At 42.2% G+C, this 24,221-nt stretch overlaps 2 protein-coding genes and 1 long non-coding RNA gene across 4 annotated transcripts; 2 read left to right on the top strand and 1 right to left on the bottom strand.

Annotated features, from left to right (window-relative positions):
• Positions 1 to 103: 103 nt before the first annotated feature.
• Positions 104 to 11,426, top strand: si:ch211-225b11.4 (tRNA (32-2'-O)-methyltransferase regulator THADA). 2 transcript variants are annotated; one of them, XM_063490147.2, is made up of 31 exons: positions 104 to 560; positions 655 to 835; positions 921 to 1,007; positions 1,091 to 1,118; positions 1,223 to 1,371; positions 1,451 to 1,573; positions 1,662 to 1,782; positions 2,004 to 2,149; positions 2,226 to 2,310; positions 2,388 to 2,524; positions 2,884 to 3,081; positions 3,190 to 3,910; positions 4,170 to 4,322; positions 4,434 to 4,543; positions 4,633 to 4,793; positions 5,783 to 5,937; positions 6,025 to 6,189; positions 6,275 to 6,423; positions 6,518 to 6,658; positions 6,739 to 6,843; positions 6,930 to 7,130; positions 7,229 to 7,379; positions 7,596 to 7,848; positions 8,333 to 8,569; positions 8,684 to 8,888; positions 9,178 to 9,366; positions 9,916 to 10,175; positions 10,278 to 10,448; positions 10,530 to 10,796; positions 10,885 to 11,087; positions 11,179 to 11,426. In XM_063490147.2, exons 1-31 carry the CDS (start codon positions 436 to 438, stop codon positions 11,424 to 11,426), a joined length of 5,625 nt encoding a protein of 1,874 aa, XP_063346217.1. In that variant the 5' UTR covers positions 104 to 435. The 2 variants fall into 2 exon arrangements, with proteins under 2 accessions (XP_063346217.1, XP_063346216.1); XM_063490146.2 differs by having other exon boundaries at positions 8,681 to 8,888.
• A 2,655-nt stretch (positions 11,427 to 14,081) lies between these two features.
• Positions 14,082 to 21,330, top strand: pik3ip1 (phosphoinositide-3-kinase interacting protein 1). The gene is made up of 7 exons (XM_063489110.1): positions 14,082 to 14,259; positions 14,584 to 14,954; positions 15,135 to 15,263; positions 15,662 to 15,778; positions 17,528 to 17,710; positions 17,884 to 17,962; positions 19,598 to 21,330. The coding sequence occupies exons 2-7, from the start codon at positions 14,843 to 14,845 to the stop codon at positions 19,812 to 19,814; spliced, it is 837 nt and encodes a 278-aa protein (XP_063345180.1). The 5' UTR covers positions 14,082 to 14,259; positions 14,584 to 14,842; the 3' UTR covers positions 19,815 to 21,330.
• Positions 20,635 to 23,105, bottom strand: LOC134638468 (uncharacterized). Its single transcript, XR_010095253.1, has 2 exons — positions 22,344 to 23,105; positions 20,635 to 22,274 (listed from the first exon to the last, which is right to left on the bottom strand). It is a non-coding gene; the product is annotated as an uncharacterized LOC134638468 (long non-coding RNA).
• Positions 23,106 to 24,221: the final 1,116 nt, after the last annotated feature.

Genomic DNA, 24,221 nt, shown 5'->3' with positions numbered 1-24,221 from the left:
ATCACAAAATCAACTAGAAACACTTAAAATATTAACAATATATAGATCAACATTTGAGGACAGTATATATAATATTTAGCAAAAGGGACAGTAATTAAAGACGTGTCACACTTGTGTGTGTCACAAAACAAAACTACACATAAAATCCAATAATAAAAATTTGTCACTATTTTTTCTGTTTGTTTGTTTTTTTGTTGTTGTTTTGTTTAATTGTTTATTTGTTTTTATTTTTTAAAACCAGTACATTTTAAATTTGAAAATCTATGGATAGCAACAATAACACTTCGGCGTCTAGGTGGCAGCATGTGGCTGTAAGTCTGCGATGACAGCTGCTCTAAAAAATAGTAGAAGAAGAGTCTTGCCACGTGACCTGTAAATCAACGTGCTCGCTGGGAGTCTGGAAACAGTACACATCTGTACTGTGGATTCGGAGTGATGATGCTGGGGTTTGAAGAGCTGCTGAGAAGTCTACAGGACTGTGTGATCTCCGAGAATGAAGCAGCTGAGAACGTCAGCCCGACTCTGAGGCTGTTTCTTCAGAAACTGTCTGAATCCTCCAGGTAGCAGCTGCACCTCAGGCACACATAGCTATTTTCCAAAACACGGCATGGTGTTCTGAAACGTTTGAATGAATAAGTGCGCTTCCGTGAACAGGAGCGGCGTGAAGAGATGTAAGGAGCGCTGCTTGGAGGAAGCTGTCCAGCTGCTGAGACAACTTTCTGAATCACAGCTGTCTGCTTTAGAAAACGACCATCTCACACTTCTCGTCAGGCTACTCATATCCACGCAGCTGCAGATGGTCGGCATCTCCACAGCTTGTCGCAAAGTGGACCAGGTTGGCTTTACTTTGTGTCAGATGTGGCTGTTCGCTGCTTAAAGACAGAAAGGCACATTTACGCCTTTATTTCATTCCTTGACAGATGTTGCAACATTTAGCAAAGGTGGACCACCAGCTGGTTTTTAGAGAGACCCGTGAGTGTTTCCACTCCGTAGTCCACAGTGACCAGGTACAGAGTCCTCACTTCGCTTTGGTTTGTCGCACATTTCCATAAAAGGACTGCAGCTAACTTTGACCTTGTCTTCATTTCAGATTTTGTGTTTTGAGGATTTGCAGCGAGGTCTGAACAAATTTAAACTTACATTTATTTTTAGTAAGTTGCCACCTTTAACTTGCATGCTTAACTGTTGTTCTTGTGTGTGTGTATATACACACTGTCTGCAGCTTGTATGTTCCTGGAAGACAGCACTGTTGGCCGTGAGGTGTGGAGAGAGTCGTACATGTCCATGCTGAACAAAGTGTCTGAGTTACTCCCCGTCGCACTGCAGCAAGAATCCCTGAGAGATGGACCGCTGTGCTACATTACAGTCAAGGTACACGAGGAGCAGTATGGATCATCATCAACTTACTGCGTGACCTCTGTCACTGACCGGAGAACTGTAATCTCTGCAGGTGTGTTTGCAGATATTCCAGTTGTTGTCCAGTGAAGTTGCTCCTCTGGTGTGGGATGAGGAACAGAGAGCCCCAGCAGTGCAAAAGATCCTGCAGACCCTTATGGCCATAATACTTGGACAGGTTTCTAAAGAATTCATTAATCACTCACTCACTTACGGGATAAATGTCAGCTGTTACAGCTTAATGCTGACTGTGTCCTGTCGTGCAGTGCTGCAACAGAGACACTCGTCTTCTTGCCGGCACCGCCGTGGCCATGCTGATCAACACAGCATCAGAGAACGGAGCTGGAGGAGCTGCAGCCTGGAGTCTGCTACAGGTCTCTCACTTGGGTATGGAAACAGTGACATGAATGTAGAAGCAAGTCAAGCACTGGAATTTTAACAGATATTTACCCAAGTGAACAATCTGCCAATACATGTAATATATGTTGCACTATGTCTAAAAATTGATCAGAAACTATGCACACAATGTGTTATCACAGATTCTACAGCACACGGTAAGTGTGTGGACACTCGTTGCTGAATAGCTCCTACTTCCTGTTATTTCTCAGAGCCCTGGCTGCTGGCTGTCGGTGTTCTCCGGGTGCAGTGCGACCCTGCAGAGAAGGATGGAGTGGGCAGGCTGGCTGTGTGCAGAGGTCTCCTGACCTGCTGTCGACCTCACATTTTGCTCAGTTCACATGAGGACGCCCCAGAAGTAAATCTACCTGAAGTCCACCTCAGAGCATGCATTGTGGTTGTGTTTGCTTTCATTACCAAACTTTTCTCTTTAGAATCGCCTGCTGCTGCACGGTTTGTTTCCTCTGGTGTTTACTTTGTGCGAGGAGAAGCTGGATTGTCACTACTTTGCCTTCGAAGGTGAGTAGCTGTCTAAGCTGTTTGTTCATGCTTTGCAACACTTCTGTCGCCTACATAAACCTGAGGTGTTGTTGCAGTGTTAAACTTATGGCTGAAGAAGGTGAAAGAATGTCTGGCTGATCTGTGGAAGGTGACACATGTTCGCCTTCTTCCTGACAACCGCACTCTGCTGCAGCAGCTCATTCACCTCATCTGGACCAATGCAGAAAGCCCGGTGAGAACAGAACTACTATTATTAAGTGAAGTGGGACGTTTTTTAATATTCAAACTCTTCGATAGACAAAATTGGCAATATGGAAAGAATTACAGAGGAGAGGAGTAGGATAGGCAGAGGAAAGGGGAGCAGAAAAAATATCCTATCATATCCTACTCCTCTCCTCCGTAATTCTTTAGTAACCATGTTTGTAGATTAGTCAACTTACTTGTATATTTTTATGTCTGAAAAACCACAGACTTAAAATAGACTTCAATTGGAATCAAATTTGTTTATATTCCGTCTTGGTTGATGTCATATTAGCTGCTCAGTTAATAAAGTCATATTACAGCCAGGGTTGTCGTACTGTGCGTTTGCAGGTGGACGGGGTGTCAGAAACTGCTCGCAGTGCATTTTTTCTGCTGCTGGATCTCTATGAGATGGACTGTAAACAGTTCTGTGATACAAAGAGGGCTCTTTATCTTACTCTGCTCGAGCGAATAATGAAGCTACCTTGGGAAGCCAAAGCTAAATATCATCGCCTGTGCGCCTTGTTGCCGTATCTGGGTACTGACAAGGTGAGAATTTAAGGGCAGTTACAGTGTTAATTAATGTTGTGAGCTAGTCATTATTGGTCATGTCTTTGTTTACTTTTTCTGTCTTTCTTTTGCCCTTCCTGTCTTCAGCTGCTGGATCAGTGTCCTGAAATATCCAGTTATCTCCTGAAGTGCTTGTCTACTAATCACCTGGCACCGTGTGGGTCAGAGCTTTATAAAAGTCTGATCCAGCAGCAGAGGCGAGAGCTGTGTGATGGTTCTTCTTCACACGCGGAGCTGGATCTGGCGAGTCACTGGGCACGGCGTTGGCAATCTGTCCTTCATGAGGCGCTGGCATCTGAAGTGCCTCTTCTACAGAACAATAGTTCAACGCAGTTATTACCCTGCACCTTCCAGGTGTTCCCCTCTGCTGTGGACCACATGCTGGCCTCCCTGGACCCATACACCCCAGGTCACCTCCACGCCTGGGCCTGCATCTTGAGCTCTTATCGAGCTGTAACTGGAGACTCCCCCTGGGCCCTTCAGGGTAGTTCCACCTTAGAGACCCTCCAGCTAGCTCTAGGATCTGCAGATGACAAAGTACGACTTGCTGCTCTCAATCTGCTCTGCTGCTGCCCAAAGACCAAAGACACACCAACTCCAGAGGAGATGGCGATCATGAGGACGTTCATACCTCAGAATCTAAACTGCGACTCCTCGCCTTTTCGCCAACATTTTCAGGCTGGAGTGAAGAAGTTTCTGATTCGGATCAGAGATGGCTGTTTGGCATATGTCAGAGGACAGAAGGGCAAAAAGAAAGGAGAATCCTCTCACTCGGAAAGGACACAGGATCTCTTGGATCAGGGAATAGGTGAGAAAATCATTTATCACACTGTATATGTGGTCTTTTTTGAATGAGACCTTTCTACTTCCATTTTCGTCCTTAGACTATACTAGAGTAGCTTTGCATGATTCACAATTCAAAATAATCCCTATTTAACCTACACCAGGGCACTCGGGTGGTCCTCTGTTTGAAACAAACTCTCCTCCCTTTAAGGCCTCCCTTTAAGTCTCAAACAGGCTTGAACAGTGTGTAAGTGAGTGACTTCTTCTTTTCATGTGTCATAAAGGATTTGTGGAATGGCTGAGTCAGCTTCCATACACCTATCTGGCACCAGGACACAGTTATCAGAGAAAGAAGACGGCATTGCTGTTGCTCTCAGCAGTGCTGGAGACCTGCACAGACACCTGGAGCCCAGACAGGAAGAAGGGACAACCTCCGGGTACGTTTGGAAAATGTGATGCTGATATTCTACATTTAACAGATTTTTTTTCCCCTCCTGTTTTTTATTGTTTTTTTGCCTTTTAATAATATTTGTGGAACATGTTTGCAGCAAATATGAGTTCTCTCATTAGCTGTGCCAGACAGAGAGGACAGTGGGATTTCTTCTGCAGAACGAAACAGCTAGTACTTCTCAGCTGTTTAGAAGATTCTACAAATGAGGTAGAGATGCCATTTCTTACCTGGAATTTTTAATTAGTTTAAATCAATCAAATCTGGATATAAGGAATTTCTTCTCTTCCCCCCCACAGATTCGGGAGCTCTCTGCTGGGTTATTGTTGAGATTTTTTCCACCCAGTTTTCTAGATGATCTCACTGAAGTGCTGCATACGAGAACTAAACAGCTTCTACGCAGTCCTCGGGTGCAGGAGGCCCAAATGGGAGCACTGATGATGAAGATCCTCCTTCAGAAGTAAGAACTGCTCTCTAAAGGCTGTCGTTCTTATTACATTTCTTCTTTTTTTTTGCATGTGGATTCAAAGCTATTAATTAATTAAGAGTTACAGCCTATTAGACAGCGGTGTGTTTTGGTCCCCTGCAATATGTTAATACTGCTTTCCCAATGATACAGTGTTGTTTGACCTTTTTTTGCTTTTGGAGAATTGAAATGATAAGATTCTTTAAATGGTGCTGTAGGTACATAAACTCCTGGTTGTGTAGACGCAGTTGGCAGTCAAAGGAACAATTTGCATTGCCTGCTGATAATACAAAGGAACTTTAGAAAATGCTTCACAGGTAGTGTGATTTCTTTGGCAGGGGACGTTACTGAACACCCAAACTCTGTGAAAAAACATAAATCAAGGTTAACTCGGATTAGTAATATAGTTGCTAAAATAAAAAGACATTTCCACTAGAAGAATGTGTGATTTTTTTTTTTTAATTTACAGACGTACCAGAAGCTTTGTTCTCACCTCACGCTATTTGGTGTGATGCTTCAAAATAAGACCTTAATAAGAGCTAGCTCACTCAAAACAGAGCTGCCACTGCTCATTGAAGAACAGTGCAGAAAAGATGCGTGTCAGGCTGTCATGGGTGAGAGTGGAGGACAGTCTGGTGTGTAGTTTAGTCTTTTATATAAGAAACATTTGTGGCTTGAAAATACTTCTTTATATTGACAGGTAAGATGAACTAAGGAGACACAGTATTATGAAACCAGACATGCAATGTTTTACATCTAAAAACAGAGCGTTGTTTTTAGCATTGATAAGTGTAACGTACATCAAGCTGGAACAAACTGCTTAAAAATGCCTTTCATCACTGATGACATTTATTCGTTGTATATTTTTGACTCGGATTGGACTATTTAGATTCACTGTGGTGTGATGATCGGATCCACTGGGGACATCCATCCTGGGGACACCAGGAAGAAAAGTAATTAACTTTTTTTTTTTGTCACTGTAGATCAATACACCAGTGTGAGGACTGCAGGCTGAACAGTAGGGAAAGTAACTCAAAGGCCTTCTGCATGGTTAAAGTCCTGGTGAAGGAGCTCGAGGAGCACTATCTAACAGCCAAGGCAGACATGATGCTTGCTGCCAGAGAAAAGCCTATACATGGTGAGACTGAGAGACATTTAAGATAAATTACGATAAACCTCAAAAAAAGTTTCAGTCCTTTAAATCCTGTCACGAATTGGGTTGCAGGTGTTCTAAGTGCTCTTCAGAGGTGTTTACTTGAGACACCCAACAGTGTATATGACACACTTGACCCCAGTCTGAACATGGAGGTGCTGGGCCTGCTGGAGAACATCTCTCTGCTGCTGCTCGGTGTTCTTTACGGAGATCCGGAGGCTTGTGCCAGCGAGAAGGGTAACAGAACAGTCTGCAGAAACACTTCTCACTTAGTTCAGATTTATTTCTACACCTCGCGAGAAATTACTCTGTCTTGTCCTAGATGCACCGCCTTCCTTTTGTGATATGGGAAATGCCATCAGCTCTCTGATAGCCCAAACATCTGCAGGTGGCCAGGCAGAGGGAGAGGAGTGTGTCCTGCTCTCTGAAGAGCACAGCCTTGTTCTCACCTGCTGCTGGGTCTCCCTCAAGGTATAGCTGTAGATGTAGATGCACAAACTGATTGCTGAACGTTGAAGATGTTTTTACCACTTTGATAAACGTGCATTATTTGTTTTCTTATTAGGAAATAGGAATATTTTTAGGTTCTTTGGTGGAGAAAATTCTCACACAATCCAAACAACCCAGCAAGTGCCTTCTAACAAAACAGGATCTAATCAAAGCTGCAGAAATATTCAAGAATATTCTTCTCAAATGCCGTCACTGGGTAAGTTTTATAGAGCCCACTGAGAGGCACTGAGTCTGGATGTTCTTAATTTTATGAAAACTATATTTTTTCCTCACCAGGGGGCAGTAGAGGGATGCTGTATAGGTTTCACAAAGTTCTGCGCTTCTCTATTGAGCAGCAGTGATCCAGAGCTCAGGGATATCCCAGCCCAAATGCTCAAAAAAGTAAGTGATGGTGCATTCTTGGGTTGAAAGCTTTACATGGATTGTTGGCTTTTAGATTGAGTTTTTCCACTCGTTTCTGTTTACAGGGACTGCAGGTTGTTCAGTGCCTTCGTTCTACATCTGTGACCCGGCGGGCTGCAGGGTTGCCTATGCTGATCCTGTGCATTTTGTCTGCAGAGGAAACAAGTAAAGCAAGACCACTGTTAGCCCACAGTATGCAAACCTTGCTGGAAACAGCCAGAACTCCTCTAAATGATGACTGGGACCAAACGTTGGACCTGCCACAGGTGTGTAGCTACAGAGGGAAGATGTTGGTTTTTGTAATTAAAAAAGACAAAACAAAAAACAGCAGAGATGGTGGAATAATTGTGCTTTCCTCTTACAGGTGTGTGCAGTGCACACCCTGCAGGCTCTGGTGCGGAGCACGGCTTTGGGAGTAGCTATCCTTCAGTTTGCGCCAGATGTAGCTATCTTGTCACTCACTCTGCTCAGCTCTCCTTGCTGGGCCATGAGGAACGCTGCTCTGCAACTTTACAGTGAGACACTCGCTCATTTGGAGTTTTAGTTTTACTATATATTTGTAGTATTTCATCATGACTAGTTTGTTAAAGTGCATGTTACTGTGTTTTCTCCATCTTTAAATATCTGTACAAATGCCAGAAATACCTCAGTTTCCTTTTAAAGAAGAAACAGAGTTTGATTATTGAGGAATACGGCTATTAAGTTCAGCCCTAAATAACCTCTGTTTCCAGGTTCTCTCTGCACACGAATGCTCGGCCAGCGGTCGACCTCTGAAGAGGCTGGCCCCACGCAGCATGCTATGTCTCCTGCTGCCTTCTTCTTCCACTATCCTGCACTCCAGCCCTTCCTCCTGGGCGAGCTGAGAGGGTCAGCACAAGACCTCGAGGGTCCACCCAATGAGGCCAAGTTACATCTCAAACCCTCGCTCTACCCTATTCTCACTCTGCTAGCCCAACTCCAGCCCGGTGTTCAAGACTCAGCAGAGTGTGTAATGTTTACATTTATCTTAAACAGTTTGATTAGAAGTAAGATTGAAGAATTACAGTGACTTTACAATGTCACTGAAGACCAGCGATTTAAGAAAGGCATTTTAGGAAATTTTCACATTTGGTTTTTTGCTTAAAGTCAGATAAGAAAATCAATATTACTCTTATGTCTGCACAGTAAATATGTAGCTATAGCTAGCTGCCATAACTACTGAGAGCAAGAATAAAACATTTAGAAATAATATGTTTAAAACAGAGCAGAGTGTAAAAATAAAAAATCGCCCACCACTCCTGGCAGCAATCTCATTTTGCTGGAATTCTTGACAAGAATAAAAATAAGTATATTCATCAAAATGTTCCTTGTATAGGTCAGCATTTTGTTTCATTTATACATTTCTGGTATATGTTAGTTGCGCATTAATAAATCTCTATTGAGTAATATTTAATTAAGTGAATCTCCTGGCTTTCCTCCTTTCTTCCAGAACTTTGTCAGACTTCCTGCCTCCTTTACTCCAGCTGTCTGCCAGTCCGATTTACAGTGTGAGAATGATGGCCTCAAAGGCTCTGGTTGCCATGACTCCCCCCTCCGAGTACATGAACATCCTCATCAACCTGACATCTCAACTTCCCAGTCCACAGCAGCAGTGCTCTCACAACCGGCTCCATGGACAGCTGCTGCAGATCAAAGCTGTTCTAGAAAGAGCTCTCTGGGGCAACAGGTGAGACTTAAAAGAGCTCTTTATTCTTTCATCTCACACTTTCAGGCTTTTAAAGGGCTTTGCTCATTCATCAGAATGTCGGGTTTTGAAATCCTGCTGTGTTTCCATTAGCAGCGCCCCTTCAGATGACCTGTTTGAGGTGCTGAGCAGGATAATAGCATCGCTGTGGATGGTGACTGAAGCTCAACGCTGCCCCCTGGTGAGAGCAGTCTATCTCGATGTGGTAGATGCTCTTAGAAGATTCTGCTGTGAGACCTACCTTTCAGATCTCAGCAGCACACTCCTGCGTGACCTCCAAACACCTCAGCAGAGTCTTCAGGTGTGTGAACTACTAACCCATTTATTGGGCCCATAAAAGCAGACTAAGTCTTCCAAAGCCTGATACATGTGGCTGGTGCAAATGTAGCTCCTTCATTTTATATAAAATAAGCACAAATGTGACTGTCATCGATATAATTACATTTTTTTTTAAGTATTCTTCTCTTGAACTCAGTCACTCAGTATCAAGTTGATTCAGAAAATATATTTGCAGCTGCTTTTACCACAAGTCTTTCTTTGTTTTTGCCTAATCCGTTCTGTATTGAGCCTGTCTATACCTGCTTCCACAGGTTGGGGTGTCATCCTTCCATGAAAAAGCCATTCACTTTCTATGTGCAGATCAACAGTGGGCATGCAAAATCTGGGAGAACTTCTCTTCAGCGAGCCCTGATCTTAGGCTCACATTGGTTGCATGGGTCCTGGATGGGCAGAGTTTGCTGCAGACTGGCTTGAAAGAAGTGATCCAGAGGGTGCTGCAGGTAAAACGTGATTTGTTCCCTACACTTGAGGCAACACAAAGAAAGCAGACTTTCCCAAAACCAGCCGAGCAGCTTTTTTGTAACGACCTCCTTATAATACAATGAGAGGAAACCTTGGAGCCAAAGATAATCTTAAATATAATGCCAGCCGAGGTTGACAGCTGGCATAAGAAAGGGTGTGCCCGTACACTATTATGATCTGGAAAAAGGGCGACTCTAGTACAGTCGTGCTGAGGATATATTCCCTTTATATCACTTGTGTGTTATGTTATCGCTAAATCAACCGCCTGCATTGTTTCCTGCAAGTGTAACTCACCCATTTTAAAAAAGATCCAATAAGATCCTGATTATCTGCAGACAGTGGGAAAGATGATTATTTTGTGGTTTGGTGTTTATTTTCCAGCAGTTTTCTTTTTTTTTTTTTTTACCTGTTTATCTGATTTAGTAACAATGCACAAGCACTCCATTCAGTAAACTGAAAATAAAGAGAAATTATCTGTTAAAAGACAAAAAAGAACCTGAACGTCTTACAATCAAATCCACTTCCAGGCAAATTTAAAGGAGGCGTTGTTGAGCCGCAGTGTGGAGTACTGCAGGAGCTACCTCGCAGCCCTGGTAGCAGTGATGGCCAGAGGTGATACTGCTTCATCCCAGCGTGTTGTGCTCTTGGCCCCACTGGAAGAGCCAGTTCTGCTTGAGTGTCTGGATTTGCTGCTTGGGAACCTGGAGGACCAGAGAGGCGGGCCAGAGTTTCTATCCCAGGCTTTCTCTGCTGCTAGCCTGCTGCTTTCCCATTGGCCACAATCCAGGTTTTTACACATTTTATTGCCCCACTTTATTTCTTTATTAAGTCCCATATTGGAGTACGTCTCACTGCAGCCCTAATTTTCTTCTTTTCTTTTGTCAATCAGTCTAAAGATATCCATGATCCAGCGCTGGTGTGGTATTTTGGAATGCCTTTGGGCCCCAGATGTCCCTGAAGTGCTCAGGATAGCATGCGCTGAAGCTCTGTGTGTGGCTGGAGCGCCACTGATGAGCCACACAATGAAAGAACACAGCACTCTGGTTCCCATTATGATCAGGTATTAAGGAAGTCAAAGCATGTCGTCAGGTGATGCACTCTGATGAGAAAGACTTCAGAACACTGAATCTTTCCCTCCTAGGTTGATCAACACAGGCCTTTACTTGCTGCAGGACCAAAGCCAGGAGGTGAGGATTAAAGCGGCTTGTTTCGCCTCCGTGCTCCACCATGCAAGAAGAGGCCAAAGCCAGGGGAATGTCTACCTTATGCAGGTCAATCAAGCATTGCCATTCCTCTTGGATGTGCTGCTAGAGGAGTGCTGGGATGCTCCTGGCACACTGGAGGTGCTGATGTGTCACCTCCCTCAGTCTGACCTCAGATCTGTGCTGAGACAGGCCTCGGTGGAGGGGTACGTTTCATCACTAAATCAATGCATTTGTACAAACGTAACCATATAACCATATTAACTGCGTGTGGCTTATTGCTCCCACTCTCAGGTGTTCCAGTCTGTATGAGCAGGATGAGGCCAATGTGTTTGCAGAGCCCTCTGTGATGTCCGTGCATGTACTCCCTTACCTGCTACAGATGGCTGAAAAGTACTCTCAATCCTCTTCTCTGGCACGGAGCCTGAATTCATGGGCACAGGACAATGCTGCACAGGTGGTAGACGGCCTTGCAGTCTGCAAAGAAGTCCAGCCAGGTGCCACATTAGCATGCCAAACTCAATATACATACTCTTGTATATTTGTGAATTTTCAATGTTATAATTTAATTATTTATTCTTTCTATAGCTAAATCATTGACCCCCATTTGGCTGGCTCTCCTTGTAGACCCCCGTTTCCACAGCACCCTGTGTGGCCTGTTGACCAGGGCTGCCTTCCTCCTCCGACTACTGAAAACATCTAATTATATACAACACCTTTGTGATCCTTTATCCGTGAACACGCATTTACAGGACGTTTGTAGTCTACTCACTCAGAACGGTGTCCACTTTCCTTCTGCTCTGACAGCTGCTGTGGCTGGAGAGCTGCCACTATGACAGAGCGTTCAATGAGCAGAGCCTTTTTGGCTGATGTGGCTGTGGATAAAATTACCTGGAGACACTTGAAGAATGATGATGATGGCATACTCGTATAAGGCCCAAGGCGTGAATGAGTATTGCGGATCCTGATGCTGCAGTACAAGGTTATGTAAGAGCTGCTACCACTTCTGGGCATTATACTATTTGCTCTACAGAAAAGAGACCATCCAGGCTCTTCATGCCCACTGCACATAAGCTTAAAAAAAGAAAAGAAAAAGAAAACAGCTGCTCCTCCTAATCTCTAGAGGGATGTTAATGACACAATGCCTTTTAATAAAGTTTTGTAACATTTTCTGAGGGTTGGTTCATTTCTTGTAGAGCTACAGTCACTAGAATAGCAGGTCTGTCTTTGATCACCATAAACAGTTTCTCAGCTACAAGTTTGCTGTGTCTGAGCATTGACAGCAGTGAGGCTCAGAGTGATGCAGTGATGTAATGCAACAGCATCTGGAGAAATTATCTGCCTGCTACCCACCAGGGGAATACAGTGCATGGTTTATTGTTCCATTAGAGGCCTTCTGCCTGGATAAGTGTTCCCTTTCCAACCACATGAGGGCTGATGATTATGGACTTGAATGTGATTGAGAGCCGGCGGTTGCCCTGCAACAGACCGCACACTTGAGCAGTCTTACATCACCGCTTTTGTTTGAGATGGGCAGCTCTTGTTATTAGATAAACAGGGACATCAAAGCGAGTGTACATGCTGTGATTGGACATGATTAGTAGTGCAGCATTATCAGTTTATTTGTATCTGAATCTACCTCTATATGTGCTTGCACTGTGCATATATGAAGCGCTGCACTTGTGTGCATCTAGGTTATGCAACAGTAATGACTATAAGCTTGTATTAATGGCTCGTAGATTAAACTTATGCAATGTGTCTTCTATGAGCCATGGCAAAATCCACACCTGAGTACTGTGAGATTAGCATGCGCCTCAAAGGAAACCGTGTGTGGGCCGTGTTGATACGGGGTCATTTTAAATAATGGAAGCAGGAGAACACAAGTGTGTGGGCCATATTTGGACAAACATAATCATTCTATCTAGAATCCTTTAAGAGTTTAAATAGTGCCTACAGCTTGCAGCTGCAGACAAAAACAAAACCATGCTTCCCTTCCTTAGTTTTAAGCACACTTTACTTTCCTACTTTTTAATAATCTTGTTATTTTAACTCTTGAAAGCTTTTTAACATGCCTGAAAATAAAAGTGTACTTTTAATGAAAAGCTATTTTAATTGTGTTTTTTGACTGAACACTCCTTTATTCCCCTTAAACTTGAAAACAAAGTATGAGAAGTGAGTTTAAGGTCATGATGGTTGGAGATTTCCTCCTGGAGGCAAAGTGTGCATGAAACTGGAAAATGACCATCTGCTTTAAGAAAAGCCTCTGTCGGCCTTTGTGACTGACAGTCTCTGGGTTCTCAGTAAGCCCGTGCCCTTGCTAATGAAATGATTAACTATGGCAACATGAAACAAGACCATGTATGCGAAGCCCCTTTTATGTGATGTGTAAATAAATACAGACGTATGTGCACTGCACTGTTTGGACGTCGTGTTTTTCTACTGTTGTATCACAGGTACCCAGCTGATCTTTGCTTTTGCGGTGAGAAAATACCCACACTTAGTTTTGTTTTCTTTTTATAATGAATTAAATCTTATATGAAATCTGAAATGAGAGTTTCTTGTATCTTGATTTAAAAAAATAGCTTATGCAGTTTATATAATCAAGAACATTTTTAAGGGTGATACTTTGGAAAAGTGTTAGTCATTAATATGATTAGCGCTGCTTACTATTATTTTCCAAACCTTTAAATCATCAAATATTAGTCACAGGCATCTGGATTGTCAATGTGAATGGTCAACCTCACACAGCCTAAAGCTTCAGATGACTCAGATTTTGGCTATAACTGTATTGTATTTTGGTATGCTCAGTATTTTCAAATATAAGTAAACAAATAAAAATGACAAAAAGTTGACATCTTGATGAATTAGTCATCTTCAGCTTAGCTTTATGTAGTTTAATTTATATGCATGAGCCGATGTTTACTGGAATATTTCAGGAGATTTAGACTTTTAATGTGAACATTTAGCGCAGCAGGTCTCTGTGGAGGAGAACAAAGATGAATGCAGACAATGCCAACATGTGTTTTAACAGATTTCTTTCATTTAATCTCCAACAGGGCATATTTATTATAATTTAGTCGATTTCAGATAGGGCTCAGACACGTTTCTCAAGATAATGAAGTCTTCCTCATCAGGTTGGAGAAACTATAATCGAATGGTCATGTTGACTTTTTGATTCCTTACCACAATGGAGAGAAATTTCTTAGAAGAATTCTTTACAGCAGCTCATTTCTGGAGAAAGTCATGCTGATAAAAAGTGAAAGTGTTTAACATATGCTCGTGCTTATGACATAGATAGTCTCAATGAGACAAAATGATTAGATCCAGAGAGGCCAGAGTGTACTGGAGCATACGGCACACATGTTCACTGTTTGCTCTGGTGATTGCCTGAAAACTGAGTAAGCATATATTTGAAAGTGGCTGAGTGAACATTGACTGAGTCACGGGTTGGCTGCCCTCTTTATTAGTCAGCCAACAATGGCACAGGCCTCCACTCTGCTTTGAGCATACAGCTCCCTGTGCACAGGAAGAGACAACTGGCAGCCCTGCTTTATTAGGTTCAGCAGAGTCCACTTCTGACCAAATCCAGCTAAAAAAGAAAAAAAACAAGGGGGGAGGGGAAAAAAGAAGGCCTCCTGGGGTGGAGAGGAAGCATGGGAAACAGGAAGAGTGAGTTTGGATAAATGCACCAAGTAGTTAGAGCCAGATAAGACCTTGCAATTGGAGAGGGATTAAAATGGAAAAGTTTTTAATTTGTTTTTTTGTTCATGGAAATGGAAAAGTAGAGCAGCTATTTATAGGAAACCAGAGAAAAGGCTGTAAGTGTGGAAAATAGTCTTGGTTAAGGAACAGTATTGAGGTTGGATAGTTGGGGGGTGGAAAGAAATAAGTTCTCCTCACAGCTTAACCAAAACAATCTCTTATCACGGCTGCACGTACTATTTTTCAGGGTATGCTCTTCATTGTGCATGTGTGTGTGTGTGCTTTGCATAGGAATCTGGTGAGGCTTTAGGACCTTGAGGTTTGCACTGCAAAGGACACCTCTTCCTCCTCCACCGCCACCTCCTCCACCGCAGAAGGCTGTTTACGAAGTAAGCTGAGAGCTCGTCTTGACAAAAACAAGGGCTGGGACTGCAGCGAGAGGGGCAGTGTGTCTGTATCCAGCACAGGCTCGTCCTCCATCGGAAACATTTTGTATATATTGAAATATATATATATATGTATATATATATATTTTTGGTGTAGAGGGAAAATGCTGTCTGTGAAATCAGCCCGTCAGCTCTGCAAAGTGTTTTTCTCTTTGCACGTTGTTTTCCTGAGCGTGGCTCTGGTGGAGAGCAGGGCATCAAATGGAGACCAAAAAGGTAAACTTGTGCTTTATAGACTGATATTTATGTATGTGTGTGTCGAATTCCTCTTTCTTTTTTTGTTTTTGTAAAAGCTGTGCTCCGAGTGAATGTTTATATTTTTTTCTATCCTTTCGTTTTCTTTGCACAAATAAGTTCATGTCTTGCGCTCACTTGTTGTTTTGCTGTTTCGCTCAGACTGCGTGAGATCCAGTGGTGTGGACTACAGAGGAGAACAACAGAACTCCTCCTCAGGTCTGAGCTGCCTAATCTGGACCAATACTACAAGGGACTATGATGTTACAATCCACCCAGATTCAGAAAAAGGTACAAAGATCTAATGCCCCCCTTAAAATGAAGTCAGATTTGAAATGTCACAGATGTTATTGGGCACAACAGTTTCCGTGCTGGATAACAAACAGCATGGAACATCTTGGCTGAGGTGCTGACATGGCAAAATCAGAGGAAAGGCTGTGAAATACAATAAAAGATGTGAATTTTCAGCATCTGTGCCTGTTGATGGTGTTAAGTGGCCTATTTTATGCACCAGTTGCTCTTTTCCTTTGTTTGTGCTCATACCAGGCCGTTCATTGTACTGTGATGAAGTAGTGTTAATGATTAATGAATCCACCCAGTGGGGACAGACACGCAGAGATTGGCCTTTATTTCTACAAGGCATCGGTATCAGACACATGCTATTTTTTTTTTTATCATTCCTCCCGCAGGTGTTGGAGATCACAATTACTGCCGAAACCCAGACGCCTCTGAGAGGCCTTGGTGCTACATTGCTGGCCCAGATGGAGCAATTCAGAGAGAATCCTGTGCACTTGAGACATGCAAAGGTTGGTAAATCCTATACACAGCAGTAATTATTAATACTTTACGAGTTGTATGCACAGTACAACTGCCATCTGCACAACAAATTCGATATTTGTAGAAACATGGTCAAAAATAAGCTGCACTGTCTGGCCTTGCAGTGGAAAGGTTTTTTTTGTTGTTTTTTGTGGAGGTTTTTTTTTTTGCTAATAATGATGTTTTCTAGCTTCTCAGCTTGAGGTTATTAACTTATTAGTCAATGCAAAAAGTGTGCAGCCAAGTTGGAAACTCTTATCACTTAAAAAACAAAGTTTCCATCTATCACATGTTTAAAACTTGTTCCAGTCTCATTGCAGATGGATCAGTGATGACTTGCTTTTAAGAGTGTAGTAGGTCAGTTGGTCGCTGTTAAGCTACTCTGAGGAATCTCTCGTGACCTTTGTCTCCGTCTCTTCTGGGGAGCCAACAAAAGTCATACAATAACAAAGCACCACCACGCGTGTCTCAAACTTCTGTTTGGGGAAAGCCGTTGACCACGCCCAGCACCGAGCTTATTGGCACAGAGGAGAAGTTTTTCCCACGGAGACAGCAGCTAATTGGCTGAATCAGTTTATGACTTCCTGCCTTTTAACTGGGGCAGAGTTGATAAACAAGTTCTGTGGAGGAAACGGGGAACAAAAGATTTAAAGAGCAGACGTTGTCATCTCTTGGAGTGGCAGTTGGCTGTGCTGGGCTTGTTTGTGTCTGGTACACTGGGGGGAAAAAACCAAAAGGCACGTGCTCGTCAGTCCCCTATTGATTTACATTCTCAACAGTTTTTTGAGAAAAATCTCAGAGTTTTCGTCATGCCACAACATTACCGCTGTTTTAAAAGCATAAATACATATTCTTGGGTTAGGGTTGTCAAAGTGAAGTACTTCGTGTAAAAGTAGTGATAAAAGGTAGACTGGTATAAAACCTCACTTTATATTTCTATATTAATTCTGTGTGGTTAGAAATGAACTTTTGTAACAAACACCAGCTGATCATATGATAATGGAAAACATCGCCTGATATACAGAAATGTTTTTGCTAATTCTGTAATTTCATTAAATGACAAACACTGATTAAAACCCCCCTTTAGACTGTTTATATTCTCATTATGAATTTAATGCCAGCAATACATTTCAAAAGAGTTGCAGTGTGTGTGTGTTTACCACTGTGTTGCATCATCTCTACTTAAAAAGCACCGTGGAAGGTTTTGGGGAACTGAGAAGATCAGGTGCTTTAGTGTTGAGCAACAGTTCAGAGTCATCTTTGCTCCAGATTCAATTAAGTTTTATTTAGATGGCATCAAATAACAACAACAGTCTTTGAGCAAGCATTTGGCAGCAGTGGGAAGGAAAAACTCCCTTTTAACAGGAAGAAGCCTCCAGGTTCAGGATGACTGCCTCTGATCATCTGGTCAGTCTCCAGAGTACAGACCCAGAGTGTTTTACTACACAGACATGCTGCTGTAGTTTGTGCAGGAAGTTCATTGGATTTGCCTTTTCAAACATACAATGACTTCACATTCTGGATGGCAGCATATGTTTCTCCAAAACAACTGTTACTACTTTTACATTACACATCACTGTGTCATGTTTAGCATTAATAGTGCCTTCACAGATTAGCAAGCATCCTCAGTATACTAAAAAGTTTTTTTATGGCCAAAAAAACAACCTATTACTTCTGTTATATGGCAAAAACATGACTTGGAGAAAGACCACTAAAAAGTTGTTTTGCTGTATGTTTAGAACAAACCTCTTCCGTACCAGCAAAGACTGAATCCCTCAGCACAAAAGCAACCACTCCCTCCACAGAGAGCGCTCAGCCAGCCAAAGCTTCGCGGGGCGATGTTCCAGCTCTGCAGCCAGTGATGGGGATCAGCCAGCGAGTGCATACAGGACCAAAAAAGAAGAAGGACCTTGGCACTATTGGTATGCTGTGCTTTTTTTGTACTTTAATGATGCTGGCATTGTGCACAAACCTGCAGCTTGAATACGTTTTAATTATAAATTATACAGTTTATTTTTTAAAGGAGCTGAAAGTCTTTCTTATATATCTGTGTCTTCTGTTTTAACCATTTTCCTCTTCTCCTTTTGTTTTTCAGGATATGTCCTTGCTATCATCATGATGGGGATTATAATCGTCCTTGGAGTGAGCATCACATTGGGCTACTTCTATAAGAGGTGAGCATCTTACTCACAGCAAGCCAGCTGGTTCAGTATCAGAGGGATTTGTGTGCATGAGGATGTTCAGGATTGTCTGTTCATGGATGGTGAGCTACTTAGACGTGAGATAAAGCCAATATGCGATCCTTCAGAGTTGCATCGTCCAGTTTAAACCGGCTTGTAGTTTTTTTGATAGCTTTGAGAGGTGGAGGAGGAATACCGGAATGATTCATTCACACGACATCACGTGTTATCTGCGTTCTCTTAAGTTTAGGCCATCAACTATTAAACAGATTCCCTACCGATGGTCTCTGTTCTTCTCAGAAGCAAGGCAGCAGTTTTATGAGCTTTCTCACAAAAACCACAACAGAACATGAGGGCAAACGTGGCATGAAATGAAATGCCTTTAGTTTATTTTAAGCACTTATTTTGTATTCTTGAAAGAGCAGATGATGTGGAGGAGGGGCTGAATGGGACAGGGAACCGTACAGTTATGTAACGTGCAAAACATTAGCCCCGATGTTACGAAAGAGGGGACTCGGGTTCCCTTTGGCAAACACAAAATGCCCTCCCGGATCTGTGTTGGGCTGTCCTATCTGATTAGCAATCCCCCGTCCTCGTTTTCTATTATTAGGAAGTGATTACTAATAAGGAGGAGAAGCATATTATGTCAAAGGGTTTATAAGTGGCCTCAGCACACAGTGGCAGCATCACCACCAGTAATGGGTTTGATGAGTGGGAGACATGCTTACATTCTTTGCAATTCGCTGTCCTGGAGTGACTCTCCATTATCTTATGCCACCTAAAAGAAGAGCTGAGGAAAGATTTCAACCCCAGACTTCTCCAGGCAAAGATTGTGCACTATATCCCAGTGGAAACAGCCTGCAGTGGGAATAGATAGCTTATTGACAAGGAAACCGATCCCCTCGAGGCTTCCCTTCTACCCCAAACACCATCCATTTGGATTACCTCCAGGAGTGCACTGATTCATTTTGTTGCATTAAGTACAAGTAGTCTTTTTTTTTTTTTTACATCTCAAGTATCGCTAACGCTCTGGTCCTGAAAAAGAAATGGAAATTTGTGAAAAGTCTAAAGACTTTGTGGTGATATAAAGTGTTTCAAGGCAGAGCAAAGACAGCACAGGAGCAGGCAGATAGGGGTATATTGGCCTGTTTTGGCTTCATATCAGCAGAAGGTCACCTCGTGCTGCTTCCTGTCGCTGCATTGCCTTGGAGTAGATAAACTCCCTGCCAGCTTGTGAGTTCTGGGTTCCTCTGGCCATCTGTCCCACTGCTGACAATGCAGCGCTTCGTGTAACAGGCTGTGTTATCTACGTACAGTATGCTCTCTGAAGACCCTTATCATGAATATGCTGCTTGGGTGACGCCCAGAAATACAGTGTGTAGGATCAGCGACAAGGCTTCTGAGTGCATGTGAATGATAGATATTTTCACAATGCTGAAAACAAAACAAGACTTGACTGTGATTGGTTGTTTGCATGATAGCTAAGAGTTAAAAGGGAGAATGAACAAATGCTGCTGTTAATTAACAAAAATCCATTTAGAAAAATCAGTTATTGCAGCTTTATCTTTTGAGGGTTAACTATATATAAAGAGATATCATAACCGATCTATGTTTTGTGTTTGCCTTTAGGGGTCGGGACCTGAAGAAGCAGCACGAGCAGCGGGTCTATGAGCGTGAGATGCAGAGGATCACCCTGCCCCTGTCGGCTTTCTCCAATCCCACCTGTGAGCTTGTAGATGAAAACACCATTGTTATCACAGCAGAGCATGAGACCACTCCCGTGCAGGACGACGCGGATGGCGGAGGCCCTCTCATGGCCCAGCAAGCCGGTACCCCTGGAGCATGAGCGGGCATCTAGTTCTTGATGATTTTTCTTTTCTTTTATGGACCAAAGCACTCCCATCTCCCTGTTTCTCCTTTCCACCTCCCTGAGTAATGTCTATTTTAAAGGAGCAGGGGGCAGTGTTGTCTCCGGAGACTTGAACTGAATGAGGCTGTGTCCTTTCTGTCCTTTTTTCTTAACACATGAGGCACAAACAAGATAAGCTGACACACAGTGGACACAGCCTTAACAACTAGAAACCCATTACAGTGGATCTGTTGTTAATGAGCACGTCTGGAGGTCTTTAATGTTCATATCTGATACTTTTGATAGCCAAGAGAATAAGGGCTATTCTCTTAAATAACAATAAGAATATCAAGTCAGTGTTTATAATAATATGTAATGACACCAGTGTGTAAAGAGGTGTTGTTTGGAACGGGGAAAATGTTCATAACCTTTTGCTTTTCAAGGGAGGTTTGATTATGTGATGGATATCTGGTTTATTTTGAATTGTAGTGACCTGCTGGCTGTGCTGGCGGGGAGGCACAGACAAGAAACCTGTGCGCACAAAGACCGCTTTGTCTTGCGTGCACACTTGTGATACAGATGTGTGTCCAAAAATAGTCATCTTCCTCTTGAGACAGGATGAGGGAGCGTGAGGTAAAACAGGCCCACTAAAGACAAGGGAAGGCCTATAACTCAAAAAACTGCCTTAGCATGATACTTCTGAATGTATTTCCTTTATAATGTTCCTGGAGATTTGTTTTTCGTGTTCAGCCGACAGGTAAATGCGATTTGAAAACATCGATGGTGGTCCCGGGAAGACGTGAAAAAGAAGACTTGCTGTTTTTTTTCACAGGTTAAGGAGTGACAGGAAATTTTCCAGAGTCTTCTCAGGATGAACGAGAGACAGTAGTTTAGTCCTCAGGACAAAATAGCACTGCCGCAACACAGAACAGACGCGTTCAGAAAAAATAAAATAAATATAAAAATCTGTCTTTGCAGTGTAGCTGAAGAGGTCTAGATTAGATTGACACATTTGAGGTGCGCACTGCGATGCTTTAGAGTTGACACAGGAATGGAGTAGATAATAGAAACGGTCCAAAGTTTAGGTGTTCACATAAAAACACTCGAGAACACAATTGCATGTGTATGGTTGCCTGTTGTATGTTTCCCCTTCTGAGGCTTTTGTGTCTTAAAAAAAAAACAGGACTAAAATGACTGCTTGAGAATAATTAAAAACGTTAGACATCATCAAGATTTTGCAATGGTAGTTTTCACTGCGTTACTACATTGTTTGTTATGATCCAATCTCTCCAGAGCATCTTGTTTTGTTATTATTGCTGGATCCCTATCACTGGTAATGTTTAGTTACTGCTGCTCCGTTATTTTAAGTGTCTGTGCGCTGGCTGCGATCATTGTTTATAGTAGCAGTGTGTTTAAAATACTTTTGTTCAGCGTTTGGATTTAGAACTTGTATTTTTATGAATGCAGATTTTCACTGCTGAGACTGAAATAAATAAAAAAGCTAAAAGTACAACTTATAAGGTGTGTTGGACTCACTATATTCTTTCTTACATTTATTGCAATAAAGAAAACAATACAATAGAGCTGGTTTGTTCACAGGAAGGTTGTTTTTTCTTTTGCACTGGCTCCCCCTGCTGGCAGTTCTTAAACACAACACAGGCTTAGGTTTAGCTGACTGTTTATAGGACAAAATCAGTTAAACATCAGAAAGCTTAAACCTTTGTGGATCCATTTCACCTGCTCTGGTACAAATGAAAAGGGACAACACGTGCACTGAAAGGGAACAATCTCGCAGGTGGTAACGGAATCTAAATCCTTTATTAATCCCAGGGCGGGGCATGGAAAACAGAAAAAACATAAACCCTGTATGTAAAAATAATGTACGTCATTCAATGTGCTATAGACCTTAGACTAGAAGGACCAGCAACTGTTCCTGTCATATAGAAACACTGGAGATTGGGGGGAAAAAAACCAAAAGTAAATATAAAAGAAACTAAGGTGAAAAAATAAAATATAGTAAAAGAGAAATAAACATGTAAACAAAGACTGCAATGAAAATATATCTGTAAAAAAAATAAAAATAATAATTACATAGACACAAAAACCTTAAAGTCAAACGAAAAACTCTAAAAGCTAATCCGTAAATGTGGAGCATGAAAGCTGAAAGATGGCTCTCCATGAGAATTAATTTCTCCTATCTGAGGACCTGAGGTTTTCTGAAAGGCTCAAAGTGTAAAAGTAAATCTGAAAGATAAGGCGTTAAACTCGTGAGAGTCTTAAAAAACAAGTAAAAGGCTCTTAAACTCTGAAACTAACTGGGAGCCAGTGCAGACACATTAAAATTGGTGTAATATGGGCTGCTATTCTGGTTCTTATCATCAGATGTGCAGTCGCAGCTGCGTTGGTGACAAAGAGTTTTTAGAAGACCAGAAAGAAGAGCATTGCAGTAAAACAGTCCTGCAGGAGATAAAAGCAGGAATCAGTGTCTCTGCATTGGCTTGAAAGATACATTTTTGGGAGTCTTACCTGCTCACACACGTTTAGTGTCTGAAGAGATTCTGAAGTTGTTATGAAGTTATCTTCCATCAGTTTCAAGATTTTGGAGAAGATAGCAGATGACAGGCTGTTACCCAAGTAGGGTAGGGCAGCAGAAGGACCAGCAAATGCTCCTTTACGTGAGGAGCAACAGGAGTCTTACGAAATGACCTCCAGCTGGCTGATGATGTGCATGTTTCTGACCAAACTGTCAGAAACAGACTCCATGAGGACCTGGTGTTCTTTAGTGGGACCTGTACTCACAGGTCAGCACCATGCACGTGGATTGGCAACTGCCAGAGATCATCACGCAACAGCCATGAGTAGGAGTACCAATGGCAGATCTTAAAACTAAAGACCTAAATTGACAATAATGAGCTTATTAAACTACATTTCTGAGACAAAAAAAAAAAAAAAATACTGATGGCCACCAGTATCCCTCAGCCTCCAAGTAGATTCATGTATGGTAAATGAAAATCCCAGGAGACTGCCATCTTGAGCAATGTTCCCTCTAAGCTGCGCACGTGCGCAATTGCGCACTGCTGGCACGGTCTCTGCGCAAAGAAAATCTGTGTTGCGCACAAAAAAAAATCTAACCTGAATTGAAATTAAAATAAATACGTTAACAATTCTGTTTTGCAGTGTTAGTCAGTAAGTGACTGGCTGCTCCCGTATGGGATTAGAACGATGCCACCTTATCCCATAGTCCAGCCAATGATGCGATTCACATTCGTATATACGCAGCTAATCAACGTCGTTGACAGGCTATGACAGCGTTCTTATGTGCCGACACCGGTGTTTTAGCGAGCAAAGCAGCGTGGCTGATGTGGAGTGAAGCCACGTTAATGACAACGTGTACAACCATTGGAGATGTGAGCAGCACAGACGGAACAATTGAAAAAGGGAAAAGTGTGGACTTTATACCAGTTTTTAAATTGTGTTGATAGGCCACGTAAAACCAGAGTTATGATAAAAATATATACAATGTTTGGTTTTCTTCCTGAATACTGTCGTTGTTTATATTTACTGCGGGAAGAAACGGTAAAAACGGCGTTTTATAAGGAAAACGCTCGAAAGCACTCTCCGCCTGTGAGCAAAAACAAAACCAACCCCCACCCTTTCCTATTGGTCGAAAAAAGTACCATGTCGACCAATCAAAAAATGATATGGCAATGTGGCATCTATTGTTAAGAAACGGGGGGAAGTTTTAGGAGTGACGGCGGTGTTTTGAGATGTGAGAGATTTGCGACGTTTAGCGCAAATCTTGTGTAGTTAGTGTGTAGTGTAGTCAATAGTTTTGTTGTGTGTGTCGGCGACTGCTGAATGTTACAGGTGTTAAAGGAGTCATACATCTGTTGTCAGGCCTGCAGGTATCAGGCTGTTGTTCTCCTTTATCTCATAGTGGACAGAAATTATTTTTTGGAGTGGCACAAATAATTTGTGTGGCATCAGATTTGATGCAGAACAGCTGATTGTTCTGTAAATAGTTTGAAATGTTTATTTAAAAACGCCTTGGCTGCATTTTTAGGTAAACAGCTGCAAAAAACTTTGTTTGCCCAACTCAGTTACTTTTTTGAAGAAGTAACTATATAATTAATTGCCCAACATTGGTCATTATATACTGTATTTGGCAGACAGAGTTACAGGACTCTCTCCCAGACCACAGACTCATAATACAAGTCAGAGCTTTATGAAAAAAAGAAAAAAAGTGTGTTTTCAAAATTGGAGTTCAAGTTATTTTTACTTCCAATAGTGTTAACATACTACACAGGTCATGAACAAGATTTTTTAAATTTTCATTTATAAGTGGGCTAAAGCAGTTAATTAAAAGTAGTCTAACATAAATGTAAATGCTGTAATTTGATTATT

This window comes from Pelmatolapia mariae, linkage group LG12 (assembly GCF_036321145.2).
Source record: "Pelmatolapia mariae isolate MD_Pm_ZW linkage group LG12, Pm_UMD_F_2, whole genome shotgun sequence".
NCBI classification, from domain to species: Eukaryota; Metazoa; Chordata; class Actinopteri; order Cichliformes; family Cichlidae; genus Pelmatolapia; species Pelmatolapia mariae.
The sequence above is the reverse complement of the archived record's forward strand: the minus strand, read 5'-3'. Positions and strand labels throughout refer to the sequence as shown.

Bases quoted from the DNA above. Each gene is read 5' to 3' on its own strand.
- si:ch211-225b11.4 (XM_063490146.2), top strand. From the start codon at position 436: ATGATGCTGGGGTTTGAAGAGCTGCTGAGAAGTCTACAGGACTGTGTG. The intron at 1,008-1,090 runs GTACAGAGTCCT...TCTTCATTTCAG, and splicing joins CCGTAGTCCACAGTGACCAG to ATTTTGTGTTTTGAGGATTT. The intron at 11,088-11,178 runs GTGCCACATTAG...TTCTTTCTATAG, and splicing joins CTGCAAAGAAGTCCAGCCAG to CTAAATCATTGACCCCCATT.
- pik3ip1 (XM_063489110.1), top strand. From the start codon at position 14,843: ATGCTGTCTGTGAAATCAGCCCGTCAGCTCTGCAAAGTGTTTTTCTCT. The intron at 15,264-15,661 runs GTACAAAGATCT...TTCCTCCCGCAG, and splicing joins CCACCCAGATTCAGAAAAAG to GTGTTGGAGATCACAATTAC. The intron at 15,779-17,527 runs GTTGGTAAATCC...CTGTATGTTTAG, and splicing joins TGCACTTGAGACATGCAAAG to AACAAACCTCTTCCGTACCA.